Source organism: Salmo salar, chromosome ssa25, assembly GCF_905237065.1.
Source record: "Salmo salar chromosome ssa25, Ssal_v3.1, whole genome shotgun sequence".
Lineage (NCBI taxonomy): Eukaryota > Metazoa > Chordata > Actinopteri > Salmoniformes > Salmonidae > Salmo > Salmo salar.
This window is the reverse complement of record NC_059466.1, coordinates 13,151,808-13,178,966: the sequence shown is the minus strand read 5'-3', so window position 1 is coordinate 13,178,966 and position 27,159 is coordinate 13,151,808. Positions and strand designations below refer to the sequence as shown.

At 41.9% G+C, this 27,159-nt stretch overlaps 1 protein-coding gene across 3 annotated transcripts in view; it reads right to left on the bottom strand.

Moving 5' to 3' along the window:
* The window catches only part of LOC106586186 (sodium-driven chloride bicarbonate exchanger), a 46,846-nt gene that overhangs the window by 17,493 nt on the left and 2,194 nt on the right, over nt 1-27,159 (bottom strand). For 2 of the 3 annotated variants that reach the window (XM_045707667.1, XM_014173158.2), the window contains exons 2-8: nt 22,411-22,437; nt 6,907-6,988; nt 5,151-5,294; nt 4,589-4,727; nt 3,087-3,247; nt 2,610-2,798; nt 202-293 (exon numbers count right to left, since the gene is read on the bottom strand). In XM_045707667.1, the coding sequence (XP_045563623.1) occupies nt 202-293; nt 2,610-2,798; nt 3,087-3,247; nt 4,589-4,727; nt 5,151-5,294; nt 6,907-6,988; nt 22,411-22,437 (834 nt within the window). Of the gene's footprint in view, nt 1-201; nt 294-2,609; nt 2,799-3,086; nt 3,248-4,588; nt 4,728-5,150; nt 5,295-6,906; nt 6,989-21,477; nt 21,872-22,410; nt 22,438-27,159 lie in introns of those variants that run through there. The other variant, XM_014173157.2, reaches the window with a different exon arrangement.

Below are 27,159 nucleotides of genomic sequence, written 5' to 3'. Positions count from 1 at the left end.
AATGGAACAGATTACTGTGTTCATACACACTTGAACTGCCAGAACTGGTATGTTGACTATGTCGTACTGTAGTATACTAGTACGTTCAAGGCCGTATTCATAAATCGTCTAAGACTTGGGAGTGCTGATCTAGGATTGGTTTTGCCTTTAAATCATAATGAATAAGAGGGGTGACCTGATAGTAAGAATGTCTTACTGTACCTTACTGAAGTCCACAGCGCTGTTCTCTCTGCTCACTTCAGCTTTGCCATCATTGGGGACGGGCAGAGAGGTCTGGGGAGAAATCGCCTGACCTGGATCAAACAGAGATGACAGAGTCCAATAAGTCAACTACTAAAACCTCTATATCAGACCAACACCAAGGTTTCATGGCAGTGCAGGCGCCAATGGTAATAAATCACAGAGAGAGAGAGCTCTTGGCCTACCAAAATGACCAAAAATGTTTTGGTAATCTATAGATTTGCACTCTAAGGTTGAAGTAATCTGGGATTTATCAGACATTGGCAAAGTACCCTTATTTAGTGCAGATCCCGAGAGAGGGCAGAAGATAAAGCCTAAGAGTGGCTGCATGGTGAAGGATGGAAGTCATGGATGGCCTTGGTGAGGATGGGTGGATGAAGCTTGTCCATTAGGATTTCAGCATTATCATTGTGTCAAGGAGACTGACCGACGCAAACACGAAATTAGCCCACAGCTGCCAGAGTAGAGCAAGAAGGATTTAAATCCAAAGGATTAATTTTCATTTGTGAGAGGGCACAGATAAATACTAATTTCAGTGTTTGATCCGTTCACACGCCAGTGGAGACTACCAGTGACTAACGGTTGCATTAGGAATCAAGAGAATCAGAAATAAAAGCATGCCTTGCAAAGATTCATTTCGACTCATATTTCCACATGAAGTCAATGAGAGGGCTAAGTCTAAAAGCAATTTACAGAGTCAGCTGCTGCTGCCCATGAAGAAACACCACAGCGACAAACCCTATAGATGTAAATGATAGTACTTGCAATGGGTGTCGTCACTAACATGGGCACTGGTCTTTTTTATTAGTCACGCACTCACTGTTGCCGCTCTTTCATTGAGCCTTTGCATAACTGCACTAGAATGAATGTGCCTGTGACAAACCACTCTGAATTAAAATTACCGCAAAGAACGATTAGCTTAAAGGGTTTTGGGTGTTCTTCATGTTTCAAAATTGGCATGTGGAATACTGGCAAACTTGCTTCTGAAACATAATTCCTGTAAAAGGTGATGGACATTCTCAATGAGGTATCATTCGCAAGAGGACGTAAAGGGTCCTTATTATTTTACATTGACATTTTAGTCATTTAGCAGACGTTCTTATCCAGAGCGAGTTACGGGTCCCCCGTGGGAAACGAACCCACAACCCTATTATCAGTGAACACCGCTGCCCAGGGACTTTTCTCTTCTGAATATTGTCATGTTAACATCTTCTACACTTGTTAGGCCTACACCATATCGCCATACTTTAACATAGTATGGAATTTAAAAAAAGAGAAATTAATATACAGCCGACGTTAATGTCAATGATAAGTTTAGTAACTCTTTCAAGCAGCTCCTTCAACTTTATCCCCGTTGATGGCTATATCTAGCCACTTCCCACGATTTCTCATTGTGCGCGATAAAATACAATGTACGGCTCATATGATATGAGTTATTGTCTATATACTATACACTTTCTCACCTGATGGATCATTACTGACTTCATCAAAGTATCTGAAGTACAAAACACAACCTCTAACTATTACTGACGGAAACAACTTTGAGATTACCACCTTTACAAGTTATGTTTTAGGAAGTGCTAGCAGTAGAGAAAGGTTCTGTCAAGGTTTAAGAGTTGCCTGGGTCCGGGTCATCCTCTTTGTCCACGGGCTGGATATCAGTCTGGGTTCTGGGACTCTGTTTCTGTGGTCTGGGGCCTGGTTGTGGAGTGGCTGGAGGGGGGCGGGTGGTGGATGAGGTCGGGAGTGGAGAGGAGATGGAGGAGGAGACACACTGGGGACAACAGAGTGGCCATGGGGTGCAGGGTGTGACCTGCCTGTCACTCCTAGACCCCGCTGCCATAAATGAGCCCCAGAAGGAGGACTTAAAGGTAGAATAGAGTGATGGACCGCCTGCCAGACACACACACATACATCCACCCATTTATACACACAAACAAACACACACACACACACACACAAGGAAACAAGAGAAGAGAGTCACACTGAGACACTGAAAAGAAGGTCATACATGGACAATGTAATGTAGAATGAGAAAAGCATCCACATGGGATGACTGAGAGCACTACTTACAACAAGATTACTTCCAGTTTCAATGTTTCTATGACCAGCAGTACAAAGTGAGGAGAACTGAAAAACGTGCAGTCATCTTGAACCATTAACGTAGCAGTAGTAGGGTTGCTGAATTCTGGGTAACTTTCCCAGAAACCCCAGGTTTTCCAGAAATCCTGGTTGGAGGATTCACGGATTCCCTGTTTATTCCCTCCTGATGCCAGGAATCTTCCAACTAAGATTTCTAGAAAACCTGGGAATTTTGGGAAGGTTAGAGGAATTCTGCAACCCTAAGCAGAGAGATGCCTGTTACTGACCATTCTTGTCCATGGAGTGGGGCTCGGACTGCTTCTTGCCAATGTCAGCGAAGGAGCGGACAATGGGGATGCGATTGGCCAACTTCTTCTGGTTCTGGTGATGGTGCGTTTTGAGGAGGGCCTCTCTCACCTTCCTCCTCACCTCGTCCCCCAGTGGACCTGTGGTCTCCTGCTGGTCCAACACCATGTCTGACAAACAGGACCACACAGTCAACAGTTCAACAGCACCTAGGAAACCGTCCATTACATTCCGATTACAATGTTTACAATTGTACAATGAAGATCATAGAACAAGGTCGTATTCACTAGGAACAGAACAGAAGCAAACGAGCCAAAACGGTGAAGGACCTAGCTGCAACTGTCCAATAATAAATGCAGATTTTTGTTTCACGCAAATCCTTTTGCTACGGTATGCACTAATGAATACGACAAAGGTGTACAGGGTAATTCCAGATGCCACTTTGTGCTCTACAGTACCTGCTACCTCCTCCACGGAGTTGGCCCTCATGTCGAGCAGCACGACGCCATTGAGGATGCAGCTGCGCAGCTCGAACAGGCTGTGCAGGGACAGCGTGGCCACGTAGGGCTTACTCCAGCGCTCCCCTCCATCCTCCACATCCTCCTCAAACTTCAGCCACCTGTATAAGGCACAAATGCCCACACTCTTAGAAAAGACCGCGTGGTCTAGAACTGTAGAAAAGGCTCTTGTTTTTTCTCACACTTTTTCGCTAACTGTTCCTTTAATGGCACTTTTTTTGTTAACTGTCTCTAAAATTGCAGGAAGCATTGAGGTGTGTAGTGATCGCTACATTTCAGTCCTCAAATGGCACTGCCCATGCTATACAGGCTTTTGTGCACTAGACATCTCTATGATCTGAGCGCACCTGCAGACAATTTCCCTTGTTAAATACCTGAGATCCTTTGTAAAAGGGTTCTTCGGCTGTCCCCATAGGAGAACCCTTTGAAGAACCCTTTTTGGTTCCAGGTAGAACCTTTTCGACAGAGGGTTCTAAATGGAAGCCAAAAGGGTTCTACCTGGAACCAAAAAGGGTTCTCCTATGGTGACAGCTGAAGAACCCTTTTGGAACCCTTTTTTCTAAGAGTGCAGACCAGTATCACTGAGCCAAGGGACCAGGGGATAGATGACAGCCAGCTGTCCAGCCATCTGGAAGCCATGTGCTGATAGAGCTCAGCTTACACTGATGGGGACACCAAGGACACATCAGACATTACCCAGAAGCCTACCAAAATGCATTTCAGCCCAGCTTGAACAAAAAAGGGAATCAGGTGCCCGACTGAGGGACTTGGTCATCCAAAAAAGCATTTTTTTTACCATAGGACACTTCAACAGGTGACTTTCCCAAGATAATACAGAATAAGTGTCACTCTGTGTCTGCATAAACCGTTTTTTTATTCACAGGACAACTGAACACCGTACACCGTGGCAGGGACTAACTGAGTGACCGACCGACCGACCGACTGACTGACTGACAAGCTATGGCAAGTAAAGCTCTGTCAGTCAATATGTGACGTAACATTTGTGTCTAGATGCACTGTAGCACAGATAGTACTGCACAACAGGATATTTCTCCAGTCCAGACAGTATGCTTGTGTACTACAAGTAAACAAGCATTTCCTTTAGAGCTGGGCTCCCATGCATTGCTCATGCAGCCGTCTTTATAATTAGAGCTTTATATAGCCCATCTCCAAGGTTACACAACAATCTCTCTTTATGTAACGTTAACTCTTTCAGGTAACAGTTGTTTAATGTTTCGGACATTAATATATTGTTATAAGGAATAAATTATAGATCATAAATCATACTATATATAACAATTTCATCACTTAGCATGATTAAAAAGCAACAGGTAAAAAAACAAGCTATGGATTACGTTGGAGTTGACTAAAAGCGTTCAGTAATAACATGGACTTGTCCGTGATCGGCTGATGGGACAGGGGTGGGTCATGTGACTCCCTACCTGGCGGTTTCCCTCCACTCTGCTTCCTCTCCGTCTTTCAGGCAGATCTCGTCCAGCTCAGTGAAGAGGTCATGGGGGATGTGCTCCTCGTCGTCATCCTCTGTGCCCAGGAGGAACTGCACTCTCTGGGATGGCGTGTCTGAAGCACAGGGTCAAGTAAGGTCATCACTTACAGTACTGTCTGCCATACACACTCCCTGACTACGGAGCTCTGCAGAACGTTATGCACATACATTTGCATTTTCTTCACTTTTGTAAAAATAAATATAGCTACTATTTTCATGAGTATATTTCATGAGTATATTTGATGAGTATAGGTTGAGTTTTGAATCCAAATGTATATATTTTTGGCGATGTGTAGACAGAATCCCCTCTTTTGAAATGCATTATGCAGCCATATAGACTTAACATATGATTACAGAATCCTATAACTTATAAAATGATAGAAATATGATATACTGTAAGAACAGATGAGGAGGAAAATTATTATTCTACCCCAAAGTACCAGACACTTTGACTGCTGCTTTGAAATGTGCCAGCCAGCTAGAGTGGCAAGGCTTACTGTATGTGGGAGACTCTCTTCCGTCCTCCACTCCAGAGTCCCGCTCCCTGCTCCTCTTCCTGTGTCTATGTCCATGATGCCGATGCCTCCGATGGCTCTTCCTTCCCAGGGGGACATGTACCCCGATGTAGAGTGTCCTGTGACCTGGAGGCAGCCATCACAGAGAGAGAAACAAGATTAGACAAAATAATGAAGAATAAGGTAAGAAGTATACAAGAAGATCAATTATTACATTCAGAGAAGTTACTGATTCAGCCTGCTCCTTCTGTTTGTATATATAGGTCAACTTCCAACAGCAATATGCCCACAAAAAATAAATGATGGGTTACAATTTACTCGACTTAGTAAATACCAGCTTACACAGGGCTATAAAATAAAGTATTACCAAATTGAATGAATATACTGTATCTTATAATAATCTGGATTCATGCTTCTAAGGTCATGTCACTGGTATTTCATTGAGCGATACCTACCACACATCTCTATGTGGTCCTGTGTGGCTCAGTTGGTAGAGCATGGTGTTTGCAACACCAGGGTTGTGGGTTCGATTCCCATGGGGGACCAGTACGGGAAAACATTTATGAAACGTATGCATTCACTACTGTAAGTCGCTCTGGATAAGAGTGTCTGCTAAATGACTAAAATGTAAATCTCTATGACATTAAATAATTGGCATGTATGCAACCCTTTTACTGATATCATTACTTTGTATCAGTCTAAAAATACATCTCTGGGAATGTTTTTAGCTTCAACATCTGCCACAGATGCTTGGGCTCTCTTAAAACCCCCTAAGAGCATCATCTGGTAGGATGAATAAATCATTTAATAAAAACTCACCTAAAAATAGTGAACAGATTTGACATGTAAGCTAATATTTGATATCAAACAGTTTTGATATTTATTCATATTCGATGTAATATTACTGTTAAACTGAGTTACATAAATGGCACAGTTGTCAAAATAATACAGGAAAAGCAAACTATTGAGTGAAATACACCAATTGCAAAGTATATTTTACCATCTGTAAATGGCAAATATTTTATCGTGTGTGCATGAATATTGTATAAATAGTTATAGAAATATGTCTAATATTCTGTAATCGATGAGTCATTCACACTGGTCTCATCTAGAAACTCAAAACAAACCGTACAGTGTGCACAACCAGAGCTGCAGAATGGGGAGGGTGAGCAGGCAGACGGGGTGGATCGCCACCCTGCTGATATCAGTGAGGCTGAATAGATGTGGTGCTGTGACAGTGTGAGGGTAATCCACCCTGACTCCAGCCTGCTCTCTCCTCAGGGATAAACACAGCTGTGTGAGTTCTCCTTCAGGCCTGGGGCTACGGCCAGGCAGCTAGCAGCCTCTGCTGTTCAAACCAATCCCCGTTATCCCAGCCACCAACACTACGGTATCAGGACTAATCACTGCCTTCAGTGCTATGATGAATGCATGGTTGGGAATGTAGATGAAATTAATTGTAAGTAAAGTCCTTGAAAGCTCAGCATAAATGGTTCTGCAGACTCTTGATTTGTTACTGGAGCTCTGTGCTTTTGTGTGCTCAAGCAGCTCTTTCGTTGCCACCCTCTGTAGTCTCATGGGTACGGAGTCCGTATTAGGACAGCCTCTGTCTCAGCAGGAGATGCCTCAGTCTAGAAAACAACCTATTCTCTGGATGCCATGTAGGTGGCCTTCGAGTCTTCCTTCCTCAAAACTGAATTAAGGCCTCAAGGCATTGTACTTCATAAAGTTGGTGTACCTTCGAGTTCCTCCTTTTCAAAGTTGGTTTTCAGCATGGACCGGGTTCCACCTCTGTCCACCACAGCCTCTTCATCATTTCTCTGTGAAGGACAGACAGAGTTCTGTCAGTATCTGTTGTTAGAGGATGATTGAAATGGTCAGAAATTGTCTGTCTTTGTTACTTTTCTATTCTTCACACGTCATTATTCTAACGTTGTGTAAAATTTGTATGTGACTTTAGGCTACTGAATATCACTTAAAAAACCTTATCAAAGGTATATCTCTAGTCTAAACCATGGTATTAAGATAGCATGTCCTTGTGTTGATATTTACCGCAGAGAGCATTTTAATAGCGGTTGACCTTTTATTTATTTGTTTTTATTATTTAATCTTTATGTAACCAGGAAGAAACCCATTGAGACACACAATCTCTTCTCTGTGTGCTTCCTCAGTGGGCTCAGTGAATAAACACACTAACCACTTTAATAAGACAGTTTCCATGGCAACTAATAGCAAGTCTGCTCAACTAATCGAGAAAATACTGTAGTCATAATTGACAAACACATTGTTGTACAGGCCTCTAAACCAGCCAAGCAGCCAATCAACAACTGAAACCTAAAGTGGTGTAGTAGTGAATGTGTGCATTGCTTGATGGCAATTTTGATCCATAATGGGAACAATTGCAATGTTGAATCCATATAGTGATTACATAGTCATTATCTTCCCCCGGAGAATATATTTGCTTTAAAACAGACTCCATCCATAATACCCAGGAGTCTCGTTAGGCACGGTTGCTTTGAGGTGCAGTGAATCAGACTGATCACAATGCGGTTAATCAGAACGGCACACAGTGCTTGTTGTCTCGGTGCTGCATCATGCACATAGTAGCCAGGTCACCTAGGCATTTTAATGTGGCCAACTCAATATCTACTAGAAAGTAAACAACAAAGCTCTCAAGAGTTTATTACATGACCGTGACTGGTGTATTCATTACCGTCAAATTTCAATGACGTACTTCCAGAGTAACAAGAAACATAAACTAGTACGTACAGTATGCTACCCAAGTATTGGGACAAGAGAAGGTTAAAACAGGGCAACATAATAGAGGGGCTACAGTATATAAGACATTTGTAAGAAGGAGGTTAACCTCAGAATACTTCATTAAAGACAGCTGGATAGTAAGGATTTACATACAGTGTTTCATGTTTAGCAAAGCCCCAGTCTGTAAAAGCCTCTTCTCAAAACACTTACCACCGGAGTGAAGAACCACTCAGTCCCGTTGTGAATTAACTGTGATGCAGTCACTAAACACAATTTTAACACATTTGGCACCTCGCACACAATCCTGCACGGCAAAATGCCTCTGCTAGCCAAAAGAATAGATGGAGGAAAAAGAGTGTACGTGAAGTGTGAAAGTGTTAGATGTGTGGTGCTGATAAGTGGAGTGACTTGGGGAGATTAGTGATGAATGCTGCTGATGCAGCTTCTACTGTGTGATAGCCACGTGGCTACCCATGTGAAACAGCAGAAAGGATGATGAGAGAGAGAGAGAGGGATAATGAGAGAGAAGGCGAGACAGAGAGAGCGAGAGAGAGAGAGAGAGAGAGAGAGAGAGAGAGAGAGAGAGATGGATGACGAGAGAGAGGCAGAGAGAGTGAGAGAGCGAGAGAAGGATGGTGAGAGAGAAAGAGAGACAGAGAGAGTGACAGAAAGAGGGAGAGAGAGAGAGAGAGAGAGATGCTGTCATTTTCGGGACTGGGTGTCATGACATGACAAGATGTTCACAAATCGAATTTCAAAAGATTTCCTCTTCAAAACCCTAGGAATTACAATCTCCAACTCAGCAGTCTTCATCCTGAACAGACTTTGTCCAGATGTGCTGTATTATTAATGTATATTACAGACTCACATTGACAAATCTTCCACTCCCAAACATGACAGTGATAATAAATCACAAGGTTGTGAGCAGGTGCAACAGCAATAAATAAGTGATTTATGCTTTGTCATTGTTATGACTTGGGTTATGGTCTCAGGATGGCTGTTGTAGTCCAAATGTTATGTCGCTACTAGCAAACCATCAGAACCTATGAATAGCCGAGATGGCCAGCAAATCCAACAACCTAGCAACTTCAAGCTGTCTCACCCCTGCTTCAGTGGAACACAACCCCTATAGTGTTCCATCTAAATGCAAGTACTTCTAATAGTACTGTTACTCTATCACGACCTGCTGCATCCCCAGACACACAGCTGGCCTGACAAGGCCACTGAATCATCAGAGCTCTGCTCAAGCCTTCACAGTAGTTCACAGCTCTACGTTTTAACATGCCTTATTTAGTGCTTTCCAGTCACTCACTACGCTAATAAGTGCAATTGCTAATGTGTGCACGTGGCAGCTTGGAGGACATATGACCAGAACTCCGAGGAAATGGGGGGAGGTTGGTACTGCAGGAAGAAGCAGGAGCGCGCACGTCACCAGTCCACTCAGTGACGTCCGCAAGAGATACATGCACTGCCTGTCTGCCTGTCTCAAGGGCACCTTTGAAGAGAGAGAGAGAGAGAGAGAGAGAGAGAGAGAGAGAGAGAGAGAGAGAGAGAGAGAGTGGCACACAGCAGAGAGCGAAGGATGGACATATGAAGATATATTTCAGCTAGAGCGAGTGAACTGTGGGAAGGCTAACTGCAGCACTTCAATGATACTGCCCCCTACAAAGTGCCATTGCATGCTGTGTTTTTGTCCATCTTGCTCAACGGGTCTACACTTTGATTGGTTTATCAGTGTTGACTGTCAGCAACATACTGTAACACTGGATAGGCCTGCATACGTTTGAAGGATCCGGTAGTTTGTTGTGCCATATGCTCTACATTTGAGTCACCTCTCACACAGACACACACAGACACACACACACACACACACACACACACACACACACACACACACACACACACACACACACACACACACACACACACATAGGCTCACAGACATGAGAGCACTTCTTTCAAAAGAAAAGCATTTTATGCCATAAAAATAAATGACTTTTAATCTGTATAAAACATAATCCAGCTCCTTCTCTTGACATAAATACTATCATTACAATCTCACCCTGTCTATGTGACCCAAAAAGCTGTCTTCTTATATTTAGTGGGGAAATGGGCAGAATCGAAAGCGATACGACTACTATCCATGTCTCTGACCATAGGACCGGTAACAATACCCAGATAATGTTACATGGCGACGGAAGTGGAGTCGATATTGGGTGAAGGTTGTGCAATGTAACAGCAATATCTAGACTTAGGGTTACCACCTTATTCACTGAAAGAATAAACGCTTTGTTTTCGAAATGATAGTTTCCAGATTTGACCATATTAATGAACTAAGGCTTGTATTTCTGTGTGTTTATTATATTATAATTAAGTCTATGATTTGATATTTGATAGAGCAGTCTGACTGAGCGGTAGTAGTCAGCAGCAGGCCCGTAAGCATTGATTCAAACAGCACTTTACTGCATTTGCCAGAAGCGCTTAGCAATGCTTGATTCACAGCGCTGTTTATGACTTCAAGCCTATCAACTCCCAAGATTAGCCTGGCAATACTATAGTGCCTATAAGAACATCCGATAGTCAAAGGTATATGAAATACAAATGGTATAGAGAGAAATAGTTGACGTGTCATAATTCCTATAATAACTACAACCTAAAACTTCTTAACTGGGAATATTGAAGACTCATGTTAAAAGGAACCACCAGCTTTCATATGTTCTCATGTTCTGAGCAAGGAACTTAAACATTAGCTTTTTTACATGGCACATATTGCACCTTTACTTTCTTCTCCAACACTGTGTTTTTGCATTACTTAAACCAAATTGAACATGTTTCATTATTTATTTGAGACTAAATTGATTTGATTTATGTTTATATTAAGATAAAATAAAAGTGTTCATTCAGTATTGTTGTAATTGTCATTATTACAAATATATATAAAAATCGTCCGATTAATCGGCATCAGCTTTTTTTGGTCCTCCAATAATCAGTATCGGCATTGAAAAATCATAATCGGTTGACCTCTACCTCCCAAACTCAGGAAAACCCTAGGGGTTTTTCAATCTCGTGAGATACTTTATTCCGTCTTATTCTGAAATAGCTTTATAGAATTGACGAAAGGGAGGAGGGGTCACAAAAAAATAGAGTGGAGTTAATAGTGTGAGGAAGCGTTTGTCACGCTAAAGAAGCAGTTGTCAGGCACCAGCATTGGGGTTGCCAAACCTAAAAGTACCTTTTACATTTTAGACAAAAAACGATTAATGAGTGCCGGGAGGACAGTGGCCTACCTGTTAACAGAAGTTATCATGTTTTGTTTGTTCTATAATTTAAAACCTTTCGTTCACCTGGTAAAGTAACGTTAGACGGAAAGAGAAAGAGTATAGTAGAGACTTGAATCAAGTGTTAGAGTGGAAGAGAAATGTACTGGGTAATGGTGATTGAGAGGGCTTCTGAGTTAAAGGAAACAGAGATGTAGATTATTTGGAAAGTAAAATGGTTTAAGATTTAGCAAAGTGAAAACTAATAAAATGTTTATTTTCTATTTTAGGAGAGGATGGGCTGTCCCTATTTCTCTCTTTGAAATGCTTCCCAATTGGGAGAACAGTTAGTGAAATTCTGCAGTTTTATAAAGTATAAATGTACCCGATCTGGCCGTAGAGGGAGCTCCCAAATAAGTAAGGCCTGACCATTGGTTTGTTTGTTTTTGCCCTACGTTTTACCAAACACACCAGCACACATGGGCACACAACCCACTGGTTATGAATATTTGTTAGTGGTGTTAATACTGTGTTTGATATATTGTGTGGGGTCTTTTTTAATTTGGTTGTAAAATGGGTAGGCAGAATGATGGAAATATTTGAAATGTTTTTAAATGGTTTTCGGAAGTACAGCGAAAGAAAATACTTAATAGGGCTGACTGACCTTTGACCTCTGTTCTGACTTCCTGGTGAGACCTGGTCACCCTTACTAGAAAGACTGGAGACATTGGGTGATATTAAAATGGGCTATGTAAAGACCTATAATTAGGAAGAAGTTTATAATTTAGCAATAGTCCTATGTGTGATTCGGGAACAGGAAGGGGAGAGAGAGCGGTGCCCCTGAATGAGGGACTGTCTCTAGTCTATTGTACCATTACCTCATGGGATATAATTATTTCCTTAATGGAGTTATCAAGAGTTGTAATTCTAATTCAATTTTTTATTCTATTCATTTATTTTTTATTTAACAGGCAGTGTTGTTCTTTTAATTACCGGCCCCCTAGGGCCCTTTGGTAAATATGCACATTTGTTTTCTTCACGTCTGCCTATAAAAGGAAGAAATATATTTGGGTAATGGTTGACAGTTACTCCAAATGGATTGAAGTTTTTCCCACCTCAAGTGATATATGTGTAGTTTTTTCCACACCTCTAGTTTTAGATGAAGAAGTGTATTGCTGTTGTTGTGTTGTTTGTTTGTTTTTGTCTTGCTTCAATAACAAATCTCACCAGATTGGGTCTGCTGGATTGTTGGGATTTCTCCCTAAGGGTTAGCTCTCTAACTCCCTGAGCCGGTGAATTTGCAGTGAGATCACCAAGATGATAGGGGAGTATAAGCCAATTTGTGGAAAATTTGTTTAAACTGTGTATTGTTATTCTCTTTGACATTTGTTTTAGAAATCTGTATTAAGAATATTAGTAGTAGTCATAGTTTGTCACACAGTAAATCATTTGTCTGGATTTCCTGAAACAGAAATGCCCTAAACTAAACTGTTGTTCTGGTCTGTCCACTCTGTCCTGGTCTGGTGAAGGTGACCACAGATGGTGTCTAGATGCTTGGAAGGGATAATTTGACCAAGAACAGTGTGAACCTCAACTCCCCCTTACCGGCTCAAGTAATGGCAAAAATGGTGTTCACTACGGGCCTGTTCTGCACCACTTCTACCGTAAGACCTGAGTCCGAGCTAGCAACCTGTACACAGCATCCAGTAGAGAATATCAACTGCCTTTTCTCTCATGCCATTTCTCTCAGGAGTGCGACATGAGTGCACATGGAGTGAGCATGGAGAGAGATCCCGTCCAAATGTTCTCATGTTTTTGGTGTACTGGTAGGAAAACGGACAAGACATAATGGACTGTAAAGGATAGTGGCGGTACAGGTGAGACATTATCAAAGGCCATCCACTTTGAACATGTGGCATTGGAAGGACGAACTGAAACACTATCTGAAGAAGAACGTGAAGAAATGCCAGAAGGATGAGTGCCGGGAGGGAGGGGGTGGTCAACCGTGCCTGTAATTGATTTAGGCTTATCCAACATTGTTTATTTGGGGTATCAGGATGATTGTGGAGGTCTACATACTGCGAAATGTATAGTAATTTAGACTAAGAATGCATTGAGATACCAATCTGTCATTACCACGTGATAAGAATAGTTAATGCTAGAAAAATAAGATGAATATACTGTTTGTAAATTTACATTCTAACTGTGTCGATGTGTGCTAAGTTGAGGGTCTTGAATTTAAGTGATAGACTCAACATGAAGCACTGAACACTGTCATTCTAAATTTGGGTTGTATAAAATTGATAGTAGGGGTTTTGTTTTACCATGTTATCAGAATTATAATGTTTAATTCATATGTATTTTCCCCTCATGGTAATGCTTGTTTGATTAAAATGCTGGCAAGTAATTTTGTATTAGGTTGAGAATAAGCCTCAAAAGGGAGGACATGTTGTGGAAAATTACAAAATTAGTCATGCTATCCCGTGTTTTACTGCTTAAAGAATTGTTTCTTGTTATATGCTAGTGTTGTTTTTCTAACCTGATACAAACTTGTCTTTGTGTGACTTAGTCATAAGACTGGGCGTACAGCTAAGATCTGTTTGGGAGCGACCGCAGCATGTGAGATATCCTGTGGTTTTACTATCTGGGAAGTCAGCCATATGGAAAGTTGCAGGAAGGAGCACATTATAGTGTGAACTGTAACAAAACGAAGTTATACGGTTGAGCCCTTGTGCTATCAACCTTGGGCTATCTTAATCTGCACAGACAAACCAATCACCTTTTACACTATGTTCCGCCCAATTTTCCACACATCTGCTAAACTGCCACGTAGACAAAAGAGGTTGTACTTTTCTATAAAAGCTGAGATCCAACTATGTTCATTGAGCTTTCAACTCTGAACTATTCTTAGTAATGGTTGAATACTTCATTTATGCAAATCTTTAAATCAAATTGTTGTTTGAAAGAATCTACAGTCTCTCTTCCTATAGAACTTCTACCACACTTCTCCCTAATTACAGAAGTCCAATGTGTGTTCAGGAGAACGAACGGTAATAACCTCATTATTGACAATGAGTTACTACTGGCTGATCAGGATGTACAAAACTCTAAACTGATAACACTTGTAATCAGGGGCGCAACTTTAACTGGGGATGGGAGGGTCATGTCCCCCCACCACCTACATTCTGAAATTGCATTTTTGTACCCCCAGGTTTTATCATTGCAATGTGATACAAAAAGTGGCAACAGTGTGCTTTAGGACCATGCGAGCGATCGGGTAGGCTGTTTGGAGTGATCAGCCAGCTGGATTTAGGACCGCTTGGACACCACAGAGCGGGCTGACAGGCTGTGTGAAGGCAAAGCTTCTCGAAAACTGGATGGACCAGCACAGGAGAGTTGAGCATAGTTCAATGTGCATGTGTTGCATTCTTATACCGAGTTGTAAAAGCAAGCAAAGCAAAAACTGGATACTCTTTAGTTGACTGATGTAGCTGGCAAGGTAACTGCTGTTTAACTTAACAGAAAAAAACTAAACTAGTGTTTATTCCCAGTGCTGAGCTAGTATTGTAACTGACATGTAACGTTAGCTAATGTTTTATCCCCTCTCGACTGAGGTGAATGAATAAACTAGCTATGCTAGTGTAACAGTTTAGCTTTCATCCCTCTCCTCGCCCCAGGGACCCTCTGCACACATCAACAACTGACACCCACAAAGCATCGTTACCCATCGCGCCACAAAAGCCGCGGCCCTTGCAAAGCAAGGGGAACAACTACTTCAGGTCTCAGAGCAAGTGACGTCACCCGATTGAAGCGCTATTAGCGTGCACCACCGCTAACTAACTAGCCATTTCACATCAGTTACACTAGCTAGTAGCTGATGTTACACCAGCCAGGTCAGCTCTAGCCTCTAGTTATCTGTCAGTTAGTAATAATTGCCACCTCATATCACTAACGAACAGCTATTGTTTGAATGGAAATGTTTTGTAGCCTTTTTTTTTGTCCTGTTTCGGAAGTAAATACATTTGGCTAGCTTTCACCAGTTGATGTACCGTTAGAGGAAGAGCTGGCCAAAGGTTGGCTAACATTAGCTATTATTTTTGCCTCAATCTCACTAGACCTGAATCAAACAATGAAACCGTGAGTCAAACAATTTAATGTGAGTTTTATTAGTCAGTATGGCAATGTAATGTTATTGATCTGTCAGTTTCCCTAGCTAATTCCCTACTTTTCACACTGACACAGTAATAAACAGCTCTAACATTACAGGCTTCACTGTCATGGTGCACAGCAAAGGTCTGCTTGGACCAATTTCTTCATCCCGCTCCTGCCCGCACCCGCTGGCTTTCTGTCTGACTCACCCGCTACCACAAGAACTGGTCCCAAACCCAACCGCAGTCCCACAATGTTATTTTAGGCATGTGTGACGCAGCTCACTTGCCAGCCAAGGTCCAAGCAATTTTGTGCCTTATAGGCAATATCAAAAGCACATAAATAACTTAGGAAACAAGTTAAATTACGAGAGATTCTCACATGGGCCTTATATTGTATTACTGGGCTATACAGGCCAATATGCTAGATGTAGTTAGAGGAGAGCAGACTACTTACATTTCCTTGGAAAGATAACTTCCCTGTGCTTCTCCCCCCTTGCATAGGCTATAGCCTACTCTATTTAACTGAGAGGACACGCACACCTGATCTCGCAGGTATGGCTACTGAACTGGAAGCAGCAAGAATGATGATAGCGACACTTGCTACATTTTGCATAGGACTATAGAATAAAGCATACCTTTTAGGAGGAAGACTTGCAAACAGAGACAAATAAATGGGTAATCAATACTTACTGAAAATGAAAAGGCGCAACGCTCGCTCGTGATTCTCCGCCCATGTAGGCAGCCTTCTCTATTTCAATGAGACCACACATACTAGGCACACTTGAACTCTCACGCCCAACTAGGAGAGGTAGGCTACTGAACGTGAAGCAGCGAATTCTGAGTGTATGAATAATGCGAAAAATATCTGCTTTCAATACAAAGGTTGGCTAATGCGTACAAAGCAGAAAGAGGACCGTTTGTGGGACAACAAAATATTTTCATCCGAAAGTCGTCTGTCTGATCGCATGAATACAGCCCTCTAGTGCAGTCAGTACACCACACTGTGCTCATCATGGCTTAGCAGGATCAGATGGTGACAGGGATCCCAGCAGGGCCAGACAGCCAGGGAAGACCAGTCTACGGAGCTCAGGTGAATTTTGGGGTATATTAACAATGTCAGTGAAAGATACAAAGTTCCATCTTGAATTGATGGGTAGACTTACAGTAGCTACAGGTCAACAGCTTAAGCTTGAAGCTACAGTCTGGGATCTGGGAATAATGGTCATTTTAATTATTGAACCATTGATAATTGGATAATATAATGTAGAAATGTACACCAAGGTAATTCTTTGTCATGCCTCATTTTAGGAGGATCAGATGGTGACAGGGGTCTCAGCAGGGTAAGGCAGCCAGGGAAGACCAGTCTGTGAGGGAGAGAGGTGATTTTTTGCAGATACAACACTTTATTCTCTCTGTGCAGCAAAAACTGGACAAGCCAGATACTATTTTAAGGCAGTCTGACAAACCTCCAAAGTTGATTTCCAAACTGTATCAAGAGTTGAGTGAGGATTTTCCCGATGACACGAAACATGTAAAACAAAAATGTGAGGAAGACCTGGTAGAAGCTGTTGATGATGATGAATGGATACAGATATGCCTGAATGCCCAGTCATGTTCATATCATCTCAGACATAAATTTGTGCAGTTTAAGGCCATCTGCAGACCCTACTATATGCCAGTGAAACTGAATTACATGCACTCAGAGATGTCATTCCTCTGCTGGAGTGGTAAAACACTAAAGGGGACGTATTTGCATGGTCTTGTGAAGGTTGGCTGAATTCTGGCGAAGAGTATGTTATTTTATCTCAGCATGTCTACAGATTGCCCCTTCTCCCTGTTTTTGTTTGCTTGGAAATGTTGATACTGGAGACTGTTATCTAAAGAAACTCTGTAACCTAGCATTTATAGTGGCTAAGAAATGCATTGCCATTAATTGGAAGGTTGGTTATATTCCCACAATGTCAAGTTATGTATCACTAGATTTGATTTATTACCAGATTAAGGGTATACTGGTACCTTTCATAAAGTCTGGATGCCTCATATGGAATACAGTACGACTAAATGAGATGATTTGAAAACATGCCCACGTCAGGGGAGATACCTATTTAGGCAATCCCTATCTGCTGGGCTGCTCAGTCCTGGCCCTGGGGGTCTGCCGTCCTGTGGGTTGTCACTCTGGCCTTGGCCTAACACACCCGAAACCAATAATGAATGTTTTACTAAGATCATAAAGCTGAGTGGGGTGTGTTGGGTTGGCGGGCTGCAGGGTAGTAGAGACAGTATGGAGTAACCCCGTTATATTGCGTGCAAGTAAAAAGAGCTCTACAGCACTATTAGTCCTATGAGATTAATTGTATGGAGGATTTTCTGTTTTTGTGTGTTAATGTATATTTGAGGTGTATGTGTTTTTTTTGTTTTGTTTTTGTTTCCAAACCTTTCCCTTGGGAATTTAAATAAAATAAAGGTGCGAACTGGGAAGGAAATTGTGTTGGGAGAGAGTCGAGTTATTGACTAGACTGGTGGGGTCAGGCGTGCAGGCGGCTCAGGCTGGCTGGTCGGTTCTGGCTGAAATGTTATATAGAGAATGTTTTAATAAAGATATTTTCCTTTTCTTAAGCATTGTTCATTTGTTAGGCTATTGGTTAAAGGTGCAACACATTATTTATTATTGAATTATCTTTGATCTAGTTCAGTCTTATTAATCACTTAAACATATTTAATAATGATATCTTACCTAGTTTGATGAATGTGGGCATTTTTGCTTACTTTTTGTTCTAAATGGAGACGGCATATTGGATTGTGTAAAAATACAGGAAATAAGAATTAGATGCCCCAAGAAATTGGAGACCCCCAGAACCCACACCAGGTTATGTCCCCCCCACGCCCCCCACTTCTAAAACCAAGGTGACGCCCCTGCTTGTAATGCCCCCTATCTTTGTAATGCCCCCTATCTTTGTAATGCCCCATAAACTTTGATTGTGCATTCATTGGAGTTTCACACATCTTTCACCCCCCTCATTCAGGCAAAATCAAAGTTTGCTGTGAAATACCATTTTGTTTAGTTACCAATACATCAGATAATAATAGGCTCACCATTTAGTCATTTAAATACCATTTGATCCACTAGAAAAAAATACAAGATAGAAAACTAAAAACTGTTCTTGTATTCTTGTAATCTTGCATTGTATTTTACAGTATTGTATTATGCTTATGTATTGTAGTGGTACTGTGCGTGGCTCAGTTCACAAGAGCATGGCACTAGCAACACCAGATTTGTGGGTTTTGGTCACATACCAAAATGTGTGGACTGTTGTCACTTTGGATTAAGGTGTCTGCTACGTAAATGGCATATATTAGAGTATTACAGTACTGTATTGTCCAATGCAATTTTTGTAAAGCAGTGCGTATAGGTTTACCAAACGTTTAAGTGATCATCAATTAAGTGCAATTGTACTAACTAATAGTAAAATGTATTTTAACAAAAGAGAAGAGAATCATATCAAAAGTAATGTGAGCACTGCAGTGTGAAAGGCAATTACTTTATATGAACCTATATTGCAATGTGAAAGTATTTTCTAGATGAAAAAGTGACTATGATTTTGTGTGTTGTACTTAGTCAATTGAAAATGTGCTTAGAGTTTTGAAACAAGCCATTTCGATTATCTGTTTTGAGTTTTGTATGAAGAGTTGTGACAATTTAACACATACTTGTGAAAATTGCACAAGTGATTGAAAAAAACTGTACTCAATCACCTGAAGCCATTTTAACAAGTTATACTACATACACTTGAAATACATTCATAGAAATTGCTTAACATTTTTAAATAGGAGAATTTGACATAAAGCACCATGTACGCAGTACAAATATTTAGAAACATTGCCAAGAATTAGGATCTTGTACAGAACGTGTACACTAAGAATGATGAAATCAGCTTTATTTTGATGCTGTTCACTAAGATGGTCGGAAACTCAGATGAAACCTACTTTTTTAGTGACAAAAATTATTCGATTTTTGTCTAAAGTATAAGCCAAACAAAGTGGAGGAAAACCTTGCCGGCATCAAAAATCTAAGCAGTGCTGTACTTCTCTGATTCTTCAGTCAGGACTATGCCCTCTCACACAAAACATACACTTGTGGGATGATGTCATGTGTGTGAGTGGGTGGGGGGAGCTTCAGAATGTATCAAAACAGAGACAGTGTAATGACAAAAAAACACAGATCAAGTACTTTTGACAGGGCCCAGTATTTCTTTTACTTTATGGTTTGTCTTGCCACATGATTAATTGAAACCTGTTTTGGACATCAGAAGCTCTGGTCCAGGATGTTTACGCACAGCTTGCTGATGCTGAACCTTCTTGTAGAAGAAGGCGGCTCAGCATCAGCATGCTGCACGTCAACGCCCTGGACCAGAGCTGGGACACCAGGGCCTATTTGGATGCTGAAGGACACTGCTGTCCGTCCACAGCTGCAGTGGCACATGGGTCAGACTCCATGGCCAAGACCCAGGATGATAATCTGAATGCTAATACACTGGAGAGGGATCAAAGTCTGTGCAGTGCTACAGGATTAAAGTACACACTGGACATTTTGTTTAGCGATACATTACATTAGCCTACATTAAAATGAGCTTCTACTGTATTCTGTTACTGCTTCCCGAAGTGTGTTTATGTTTGTCGTGTATAGCATTCTTTGCTGTCTGTAGGCCAATGCAAATGTTGTTGTGCGTGTAAAGAGTTAAAGTAGTGTAAAACTGTTTTAGGGTTAATCTACTGTTCTCTAGAAGCAATGGCTTGTAACCTATTTTCCCTATCTAGAACACCTCTCAATGTGGGGTTTCTGACTAACCTGGTGGGCTATATCCAAAACTCCTAATGAGAATGACATAAGTGCATAGAACCATGACATACTGTAGGAATGACTAACAAGAGAAAAAAGATGACCAAATATCGGTAGACTACAATACATGTCCTGAACAACAGTGGTGAAAATAGGGAGTGTGATGATGATGAATAGTGTTGGCCTAACTCACACTGTTTGAGTGGTGTGCGCTCAAAGCAAAGCCATCTTTAAGAGCAGAGGACTGGAGGATTGCTGGGGGCAGCCAAAGTGATTTCATTGGATGAGGGGTCTGATCCCTGCAGATGGCAATGGTCACTCTGGCAGCATCAGCACCAGGCCAGCAGCATCATAATGATGACAACAACACTGTGCTCAGATGAGCTCAGCTTGGCATAGAACACAACTTACATAGTACAGCGAATACAGTCTTGTTCAACTTCCATTCACTTTTCCCCAACAAAGTTGGCACATCTCGAAGACTCAAGAAAGACATCCAAGGGACAGAGGCCCTATAGGCTTTGTAATACAAAATGGTAAGCAGGCGTTTGCCTTTGCTGGTGCAGAGTAAACATGAGTGCACTGATCTCCTTTCCTGCATCCCAGGAATCAATGGCTGACACAGCAGGACAGGCTCTCTCCTCTCTCCGTTCCCCTCTCTCCTCTCTCTTCTCTCTCCACTTTCCACTCTCCTCTCTCTTCTCTTCTCTCTTTTCTCCCTTCTCCTCTCTCTTCTCTCCTCTCTCCACTTTCTCTCTCCTCCCTCCTCTCTCCTCTGTCCTCTATCTCTCTCCTCTCTCCACTCTCATCTCTCTTCTCTATTCTCTCCTATCTCCCCTCTTCTCTCTCCTCTTTCCTTATTCCTCGCTCTTGCCTCCTCTCTCTTCTCTCCTTTCTCCTCTCTGCTTTCTCCTCATTCCTTTCTCTCTTCTCTCCTCTCTCTTCTCTCCCACCTGTCCTCTACTGTATCGCTCTCCTATCTCTCAGAGTTAACATTGTACACTTACATACAATGTTAACTCTGCTATTAAACTAAAGCCATTCAAATAGTGTGTCCTTGTGTTAACTTTGCCCTTTAACAGGTCATTAAAGAACAGGATACTGCATGCATAATGAAGTCAAGGTGTTTGACATTGAGGTGTACAGATATTTCCAAAAGGCTATCAGCAAACACCAGTATCAAACACACATCCTTTAACCTTAGATAACCTTAAGAACACCTGGAGATGAAAAAACCTCCCTAACACAGAGCAGAGAACAGAGCATAGTTATACCTTTACAGAGTAAACAGAGCACAGGCATACCTTTAAAGAATAAAAGCGATTGTTGGGATCCAAGCCTCCAGCAGAATGCATGACCTTTCCCTTTCCTCTTGTAGTTAAGAGTGCTGCTGAGCCGAAGAGAGGAGGCTGAGCCGAAGAGAGGAGGCTGAGCCGAGCTGAGCTCCGTAGCACCAGCGTGCCTCTGCTGCCGGGACAGGCACACACGCGGCTAAGCAATCTACCCTCTCAACATGCCAGGAACCGACTTACAAACGCACCACTCGCTGCCTCTGATGATTCAGCCAATTATCCACCAATCCTGCATGAGATTACAGCAGTGACATCACTGGTGTCCAGCCTCTTATATAAGAGAGAGCTAGCTGGTGCTAAGCCACTGTGTTTCCCTCTTTTGTATGGCTTTCAGTGTATAGCCCCTGTAGCAGCAGCTTGCTATCGCTGCACTGCTCCATACCGCACCGCAGAGCACAGAGCATCGCCTTGCGCCTCCCCTGGGGCCGCTGGGAGAGTTCCCAGTATCTGCAGCATGACCTGTCAGCTCAGCCACTCTGGCCTGACCTTGCTCTCTCTCTCTCTCTCTCTCTCTCTCTCTCCCCCTCTCTCTCTCGCTCTCTCTCTCTCTCTCTCTCCGTGCTGATTGGAGCTCAGGTAAGCCATGGGGCAATACAAAAGATGGAAAGCCATCTCACCAATGTAGCCAACTAAAACCCTTCTGTGCAGTGTAGGGGCCTAAGTTCATTATTGTAAATGCTGCATTGACTCCCAGCACCAGAACAATATTTGTCTGCGTATCACTGCCAGGGTTGAACAAGGACAACAATGTCACTGACAATTAAGTAATTCAATTCTTAAGCATTGATTCTATGACTCTATTGTAGTCACACTGGGATGTGCTTCGATAGAGAGACCAGTGAACATTTTCAAGCACTTTAAAAATAAATCAGAGGGCTAACTTACCACACTTCTGCGTCCAGGAGTTGACACCTGAAAAGACAATATTGTCATTATCAGCATTGTTTAGCAAGCAAGCACATGGTATGAAACCTAACAACTTCAAAAGCAACTTTGTAACCTGTGCAAGGCAGAAGCTGTCCTGCCTTCCAGAAGTCTTGCGGCTGCGTCCCAAATGGCACCCTATTCCCTAATCCATTTTGCAGAGCCCTGGTCAAAAGTAGTGCACTATAAAGTAATAGGGTGTAGGGTTGGATGGTATCCAGATTTTATACCGTCACAACGTTTCTGTACCATACCGGGGTACACGGTATTACCAGAACTGCACACAAGGGGCGCTATAAAACTAATTAAACAAACATTTAGGAAACAGGGATCTTGATCCAGGAGGGGGTTGAATATCTCTGCTGTAACCAAGAAGCTTGATCTTTGACATGTAACCACTTAGCTAGCAAGTTAGCAAACCAAATGCATAGCTGGAGCCCTGAGCTGCATATCATTTACTTGACACATCTTAGATTTCTTATAGTTATCCTTAATTTATGGTTATAGGTAGTGGTGTAGCACGAACCCCCGCAGCCCCCGCGGTATTGAAAATCATACCGTCGGTATTTCATGGTTCACCTGTGGTTCACCTGTGGTTCATCAATCAAATCCGTTTGAGCCACCGGGTCTTCTCAGCAGGGTTGAGGACAGAGAGTGAATTACTTTAGGCCAAATATTTGCCAAGGGAGAGCCCGGCATATAGATAGCTTTGAGCAACTACGGGACTAGAACATAATGAAAGAATATCTAATATATATGATGATGATGCCTCTGAATATGAGTCTTATATATATGAATGCAATGAATGCAGCGAAGCCATGTGTGCAGATTTCTTTACACTCCACTAACATATGTAGAAAAGGATGATGGTCTCATTACAGGAAACCTATGAAGACGCAAGCCCAGTGCAGTCAAAATGCTGTCTTTCCTGTGTTTTGTATCATATTGTATAGCTGATGAACAGCTGACAAAACTAACACTGTAAAAGTGTGAAGAAATTTGATCAGTGTTATTTCCTGATAGCTGCTGGTTGAAAATACAATCTACACAGGACCTTCTAATTAGCAGAGGTGCGTTCAGTTCACTTGAACGTTTGCCACTTTGCGGTACGGTTTGTGCTGAACAACACGTTTCGCCAAAGCTTTCTGGTACATTCTTAAAAATGTAAAATCTATTTAATAGACTTTGAGGTACGTTTGCTCCTGATTGTTGGGTATGGCGAGGTGTGGCTTGAAGCAATGAGTGACGTATTTAAAGGGAAATGGCCATGCTGACAGTGTTCCCCAACCCCCAACCCCTCCCAGTTGTTCAACTGGTCGTTCAGTACAGCACCGTTTCCATTCAATGTAATGTTCCAGAATGTAAAAACATACTGAACACAGCCCAGGTTTTGCATGGGTTGAGTTTTGGCTTGCCTGGTGACATCACCAGGCGGTATACTGTAAGTTAATATAGAACAATAACAAAGATGGTTCAAAATCTTTCTGCCAATAACAGCTACTTTCAGATTACATGTCCCTCCCCACTCAGACCAGACAGTCCTAGTTTTTGAGAAATCGTTTTTTTATTGCTAAAAGGCTTTTTTGTTTCTTTTTGACCATTTTAATGGAAAACTATTAACCTGTTATGGATAGGGGGCAGTATTTTCACGGCCGGATAAAAAACGTACCCGATTTAATCTGGTTATTGCTCCTGCCCAGAAACTAGAATATGCATATAATTAGTAGCTTTGGATAGAAAACACTCCAAAGTTTCTAAAACTGTTTGAATGGTGTCTGTGAGTATAACAGAACTCAAATGGCAGGCCAAAACCTGAGAAGATTCTGTACAGGAAGTACCCTGTCTGACCATTTCTTGGCCTTCTTTATCATCTCTATCCAAAACAAAGGATCTCTGCTGTAAGGTGACATTTTCTAACGCTCCCATAGGCTCTCAGAAGGCGCCAGAACGTTGAATGATGACTTTGCAGCCCATGGCTGAAAAACAGTAGCGCATTTGGTAAGTGGTCGATCTGAGAACAATGAGACGGGTGTGCGCGTGCAGGTGAAGAGTCCATTTTAGATTATGAGTCTTTGAACAGAAAGGACGTCTCCCGGTCAGAATATTATTGCTTTTTTACGAGAAAAATCGCATAAAAATTGATTTTAAACAGCGTTTGACATGCTTCGAAGTACGGTAATGGAATATTTTGAAAATTTTTTGTCACGATACGCGTCCGCGCATCACCCTTCATTACCCTTCGGAAAGTGTCTTGAACGCACAAACAAAACGCCGCTATTTGGATATAACTATGGATTATTTGGAACCAAACCAACATTTGTTGTTGAAGTAGAAGTCCTGGGAGTGCATTCTGATGAAGAACAACAAAGGTAATCCAATTTTTCTTATAGTAAATCTGAGTTTGGTGAGTACCAAACTTGGTGGGTGTCAAAATAGCTAGCCCGTGATGGTGAGCTATCTACTCAGAATATTGCAAAATGTGCTTTCACCGAAAAGCTATTTTAAAATCGGACACCGCGATTGCATAAAGGAGTTCTGTATCTATAATTATTAAAATAATTGTTATGTTTTTTGTGAACGTTTATCGTGAGTAATTTAGTAAATTCACCGGAAGTGTTCGGTGGGAATGCTAGTTCTGAACGTCACATGCTAATGTAAAAAGCTGGTTTTTGATATAAATATGTACTTGATTGAACAAAACATGCATGTATTGTATAACATAATGTCCTAGGAGTGTCATCTGATGAAGATCATCAAAGGTTAGTGCTGCATTTAGCTGTGGTTTTGGTTTTTGTGACATTATATGCTAGCTTGAAAAATGGGTGTCTGATTATTTCTGGCTGGGTACTCTGCTGACATAATCTAATGTTTTGCTTTCGTTGTAAAGCCTTTTTGAAATCGGACAGTGTGGTTAGATAAAGGAGAGTCTTGTCTTTAAAATGGTGTAAAATAGTCATATGTTTGAAAAATGGAAGTTTTCGGATTTTCGAGGAGTTTGTATTTCGCGCCACGCCCATCATTGGATATTGGAGCAGGTGTTCCGCTAGCGGAACGTCTAGATGTAAGAAGTTAAAGTACGGTATTTAATTGTAACCCAGAAATGATTTGATTTTGAGATATTTATTTTAAAGGCTGCATTGGACCGTGGTCTTCCTGTCTGGGTTGGCGCCCCCCCTTGGGCTGTGCCGTGGCGGAGATCTTTGTGGGCTATACTCGGCCTTGTCCCGGGGTGGTATGTTGGTGGTTGGAGATATCCCTCCAGTGGTGTGGAGGCTGTGCTTTGGCAAAGTGGGTGGGGTTATATCCTACCTGTTTGGCCCTGTCCGGGGGTTTCATCGGATGGGGCCACAGTGTCTCCTGACCCCTCCTGTCTCAGCCTCCAGTATTTATGCTGCAGTAGTTTATGTGTCGGGGGGCTAGGGTCAGTCTGTCACATCTGGAGTATTTCTCTTGCCTTTTCCGGTGTCCTGTGTGAATTTAAATATGCTCTCTCTAATTCTCTCTTTCTCTTTCTTTCTTTCTCTCTCTCGGAGGACCTGAGCCCTAGGACCATGCCTCAGGACTACCTGGCTTGATGACTCCTTGCTGTCCCCAGTTCACCTGGCCGTGCTGCTGCTCCAGTTCCAACTGTTCTGCCTGCAGCTATGGAACCCTGACCTATTCACCGGACGTGCTACCTGTCCCAGACCTGCTGGAACCCTGACCTATTCACCGGACGTGCTACCTGTCCCAGACCTGCTGTTTTCAACTCTCTAGAGACAGCAGGAGCGGTAGAGATACTCTCAAAGATCGGCTATGAAAAAGCCAACTGACACTTACTCTTATGTTACTGACTGGTTGCACCCTCGACAACTACTATGATTATTATTATTTGACAATGCTGGTCATTTATGAACATTTGAACATCTAGGCCATGTGCTGTTATAATCTCCACCCTGCACAGCCAGAAGAGGACTGGCCACCCCTCATAGCCTGGTTCCTCTCTAGGTTTCTTCCTAGGTTTTGGCCTTTCTAGGGAGTTTTTCCTAGCCACCGTGCTTCTACACCTGCATTGCTTGCTGTTTGGGGTTTTAGGCTGGGTTTCTGTACAGCACTTTGTGATATCAGCTGATGTAAGAAGGGCTATATAAATAAATTTGATTTGATTAAGCTGTCGTTTGCATAAATTGTTTGTATGTTCCTTATAACTGTTTTATGTCTCTCTTTTTGTTGTGGATTTTTATGAAATGCATGTGAGCAACAGACAATCAAGTTTACATAATCTAATCTAAATCAAATTACTGATGATTGAAGTGTGTGATAAGTGTGTGAGGTGATTTAAAATTAGGTCATCAAATCCCATTTTGCGCACAGAGATTAGTCAGGAAAATGGTGCTGTAGGCAGAAGAGATAACTCATCATTGAACATGGCTCTCAACAACCTAGATAGCTTTCTGATTCACAACCACTCTAATTAAGAGGGTGTAACATAGGTACAAGATAGTATTAAGCACAGGATCAGAACAGACTCATCCACCTGTCAGTCACCACACCAGTCAATGCAGACAGAGGATTGTATTTTGGGGGTTATACAAAAAGCTGCTTTACTGTCAACAGCAAATGGATAATGAAAACAAATCTCTTCGGAAGTGATTATAGCAGCACAGATGCTGGTAGTGCATAAACATTTTAGTTTTTAATTTAATCTGGACTAGTTTGCAAAATGTTCAT